Source organism: Olea europaea, unplaced genomic scaffold (genome assembly GCF_002742605.1).
Source record: "Olea europaea var. sylvestris unplaced genomic scaffold, O_europaea_v1 scaffold9767, whole genome shotgun sequence".
NCBI lineage: Eukaryota > Viridiplantae > Streptophyta > Magnoliopsida > Lamiales > Oleaceae > Olea > Olea europaea.
In genome coordinates this window covers 1-4,951 of record NW_019268273.1, presented here as the reverse complement: position 1 = coordinate 4,951, position 4,951 = coordinate 1, and the positions used below count along the sequence as shown (strand labels likewise).

The window sequence follows — 4,951 nt, the reverse complement described above, 5'->3', positions numbered from 1 at the left end:
TGGAACATTTTTATTGAAAATGTTGAATTGCGAAAAGCTAGCGACAATTGAGTTGCAACTTTTTATGAAAAATGTTGAATTTGAGGTGTGTCCCTTCATCCACAACATTTCATCTTTTATATATAGGACCTCTTAGACATGTATTTGTCATTTCAATTCATTCCATATTATTCATTTCATGTCAAGTTACATAAAATACTTTGTAGAAGTGATTATGCCTTGCATCAAAGTCATGATTATGGTGAAGAGGGAACTCCGTTCGAGTTCGTTGGTCGAAATTGAGTGCTCCTATGGCTTGATGTGGTCATTGTATTTTGAAAGATGAGTGTCAAAAAATCTTTAGCATCGTTGTGAGGCCAATTCATTTTAAGAATGAAGTGTCAAACACTTGCCTCGACCAAAAATTCATCATTTGCATCTTTTTTTCTTCATTTTTTGATTTCTCTTAATTATGGTTTGATTTCAGAAATTGATTAACATTATTTACATGTTTGTTCTGCGAGATTTGATTCAAAGAATTACCTGCTTACATTCAAGAGTTGAAAGAGATGAATCCATATTCATGCATTCGGATTTGGTAACTTCTGTGTTTTGTTTCTCAAATTCTATTTCAATAAGTCGAAATTACGTTTCGATTGCATGCAAATAAAGGGTATGCTTTTGTGAGTATAATTTGCATATTATCGGTGTAATTCACCAACAGCAGATGCTATCTGATTCACATGCTGTTCCAAATTCTTTTTAGAAGCTTGGTGGTTCTAAAGTTAGTCTTAGTCTTTGTAACGTATTTAGTGAGCAAGTCCTCCAACATTGGCTTTCTATCGTCAGGTTACTGTTGTTGAAAACCAGGTGGTCTTCCTTGATAATTCCCTCATTTCCCTTGGCCTTGATTGTTGGTCCATGAAATATTATGATAATTACTCCACCTCGAATTGTATGTTTTGGAGTGAGGGTTGTATTGCTACCACTAAATTTTTTGTGCGTAAATGGAAGCCAACGGGCAACTTGTAATTGTATGATTTGTCCCCCCATGCAAATCAATTTCGACTGGTTTACTATTTTCATTGTCTGAGATATGTTGTTAAGTTTCTTTATCAACACTTCCATCTACGCTACTAGTGTTGTCACTCCATCAATATTATGAATCCTCGCTTTGTTTTTAGGAACATCCCTATTGGTGTGTCACATAGACTAATTCTCTACAATTCTCACACAACTCATATGCACTGTTAATGAGCAAGATCTATATGTGTAGACCTTAATTTATGTCTAAAATTGGGTTTGAAGAGGACAAGGAACCATAAATGTGATCAAACTAGAGTTTCCTAAATTTCTAAAAATTAATCCTTTCATGTGCAATTTGGTTCCCATTTCTTCTTTATTGTTCAGATTAAGTCCTTGGATATTTCAATTAAGTCTTTCAACATTTAAATGTGACTTCTTGGTTCCGAACTTTCAAAATATGTCTAATTTTACTCTTTTTTTGATGAATTATTGCTCATTTTCATCTGTTCTAGTCCAATCCCAGATTTTCTCCTAAAATAATCAAAGAACAAATAAAGTTAAGTATTTCGTTCATAAAAATTACTCTCAAAAGTCACTTTTGATGGTTAGGATAAGTGTAGAAATGGAGTCAACAGTTGCTTATTGCTTAATATATAGTCTAGAGGTGAAATTGTTTTGCCACTGATATTGAAAGTTATTCATTAAAAGAAAAGAAAACCTGGAAATTTACATTTGGAAGTAATTTTTATAAAGAGAATGCAATACAAAGAAGACGACAAACCCAACTCTGCAATCAAAAGAGCTGGTAACGGTTTAGGCAATGAGGTTTTTTCAGCTAATATTAGGCTCCCGAGTTCGTCCCACTAATATCCTCTAATATCTTCACTACCTCTGACATTTTTGGTCTATGCTCGGGAACCCTTTTAACACAATCCAAGGCTATCTGTAAAACCTTCTTCATTGCTTTCTCGATTTTTTGAATCCTCAACAACTTTATATCGAACACTTCTGCAGTAGAATCCTCACGAAGAACAGAAGCAACCCACCTCACTAGCTTAATGGTCTTTTTATTACCTTCAGAAAGTATAGATGGCTTTCCAGTAAGAAGTTCGAGTAGCACGACTCCAAAACTGTAGACGTCAGAAGCTTGCGACAATTTTCTGGTGTCTGTGATTTCTGGGGCGGTATACCCTGAAGATCGACTGCGTAGCATCGAGGTTTCACTCACTAATGTTGCCAATCCGACATCTGAAACACAGCCATATCCCCGACTAGTGAGGAAAATGTTTGAGGCTTTTACATTTCCATGTACAAGATCCTGACCAACTTTTGTGTGGACGTGAGCAATACCCCTTGCTGCCCCAACTGCAATTCTTAGTCGGCTTTCCCAATCAAGAGAAATTTTATTCACACCAATTTTTCCTGTAAAGACGATAAAATTCATAAGATTAGAATCACTTGCAAAAATATTATCTACGAAGGGTTACCATTGTATTTCTAAGATTTCAATCCAGACTGCAAGTGAATGGGATAACAATGTAACTGAAAGAAAAGGTTTCAACATATTCTAGTAATGATAAATGAAATCAAATCTAAATTCCATTAGTATTTCTAATTACTCTCTGTAGAGCCAAGTGCCAACAAGAAAGATGGATTTAAAATTAATGTTGTAGTCAAGGGATTGTAATTTCAAGATGTACATGTCATATGAACAAAGGGGCAGTAAGATATTTCACTTACCATGTAGCATGGAAGATGCACTCCCAGCACCATAGTAATCATACACCACAAGCTTATGATCACGCGAGTAGTAGTATGCCATTAACGTAGCAACATGTTGGTTCTTCATTCTTCCAAAGACCTCCATTTGTTGCCCAAATTCTTGTCTCGTAACTATAACATTCTGCAATCTCTTTACCACAATTGTAATTCCATTTTCCAGTGTTGCCTTAAATGAAGTTCCAAATGTTCCGTTCCCAAGAACCTCAGCATTAGACCTCATCATATCTTCAAATTTAAAAACAGGGCGAACAAATACCAGCCTAGAAACCTCCTCCTCAATAGATTTTTCTTTCTTCTGCAAATTTTCAATTGCTGATGGAGGTAGCTGCTGATATGGAAATGAACCTTCAGGAATTGAAAAATCATAAGGTACATCAAGGACTTGAGAGTCCAAACTGGAATCAGACAATATGGAGCTGACACTTGGGCTCTGATCATGAAACATTTGCCATAGTTCCTCTCTTCGGATCACAGCTCCCACCAATCTATCCCAATTATCATAGACATTTGACATCTCTCTTCCACCTTCCACCCTGAAGATCCTTTAGAGAACCTTGGTATTAATGAAAATGATCAAAGTCAGCAGTAGAATTATTGAACAATCAGCCCGTAATCGATAGAAATTATACTGTTGACATTAACCATGCTGGAAGGCCTATTTTCTTTTCATTAAAAAATTCTATTGTCTCATTCATATGTGCTGAATTTCATTTTCATGTGTAGAAAAATGCAAATGAATCCTTCCAGCTCCAAATGTACAAATGCAATCAAACAATACGTCCAATGAATATCAGTATAGGACAATGTTCGCGAAATTATTTCTTTCGATTTTAAATCACCGCAAGTGTACGGTTCGTTAACAAGTAATAAAGTGGATTCAATGAGTCCGAATATCGTCCCACAGAGATTGATTAGTTCAAATTTTATCTACCTTAGCTTTAACCGAAACTAAATTACCAAAGTGGATGTAGATCTAATTGAACCTCAATTATGTAATTTTTTTCTTATGATTAAATTGAAATTAATGTGCAAAATAATAAATTAAACTCGAGAATAAAATCTAAAAGTTGAGAACGCACTTGTTATAATTATTGGGAATGAAATACGCTAGGATCACGAATTTCTATGCAATTTTCGCTTTAAATCCTAGTTTCACAATACGACAACACATTTCGATTTTGACGAATCAATATTCCTAAACATATCCAATACTCTCTCTCGAGATGTATCAAACCTATCTCTACATACCACCGATCTATATTTCTATGACAAGAGCATATGTAAAAATGCATGCAATTTTATGAACATTTAAAGATTCACATAGAGCATAGCGTTATATTTCTATCCACTATCGGACCCTACGATAATTTATATTATGTCAAATCTATTCCAATTCTCTCGAATGCAAGAATAAATCACTTAAATTCACACAATTACGAGCTTTTAATTACGGAAACATTTAATTGCATATAAATCATTCAACATAATAGAAATTGTGTCTTACATCAAATTGCAAAACTAGAATATTAAAATTCAAATCACATGGTTTATCGATCTCCTAGCATAAATAAATCTAGCCTAGCATGCTCAAAATAACAAAATACATCAAGGTTTGTATATAGGACATCACCGGGTTATAAAACTTGAATAAATCTTGAAGTTCTTCGTGTCTATCTTTGTTCTTGCGCTCAAATCCTCTTCAAGAGTTGTTTTTTGGCCTCCAATTACGTTCTGGGCGTCTCTGGAATGTTTTTGATATTTATACCCCATGGAAAATTAGGTTACCATAGGTATTTTAATCGTATAAGGAAAGAAAATTTTCGCGCTGAATTTGTACCATGCGACCGCATGGTTTTAATCCGTGCGGCGCATGGTTATCATCTTTTTTCATTCTTAATCCCTGCATCACTTCGTGCGGCCGCACGACTTTTCTACCATGCGACCGCATGGTAGAATTTATCTTTTAGTTCCTACAATTTGGTCCCTTCACTTTAATCTTCCACTTTTTTACATATTTTCTTCATTCTTCACATTCCATCATCCCAAAATGTCATCAATTCGTATTTGGTATACTCAATTTCTTGATTTGCTCATCGGGTCAACTTTTGAGTAACTGCACCTTGGTCCTTGAACTTTCACTTTGTGTCATTTTAGTCTTTTTTCG

At 34.9% G+C, this 4,951-nt stretch overlaps 1 protein-coding gene across 1 annotated transcript; it reads right to left on the bottom strand.

Moving 5' to 3' along the window:
* Positions 1–1,846: 1,846 nt before the first annotated feature.
* Positions 1,847–3,301, bottom strand: LOC111392773 (probable inactive receptor kinase At4g23740). The gene is made up of 2 exons (XM_023018168.1): positions 2,746–3,301; positions 1,847–2,427 (listed from the first exon to the last, which is right to left on the bottom strand). The coding sequence occupies exons 1-2, from the start codon at positions 3,299–3,301 to the stop codon at positions 1,847–1,849; spliced, it is 1,137 nt and encodes a 378-aa protein (XP_022873936.1).
* Between the last annotated feature and the right edge of the window lie 1,650 nt (positions 3,302–4,951).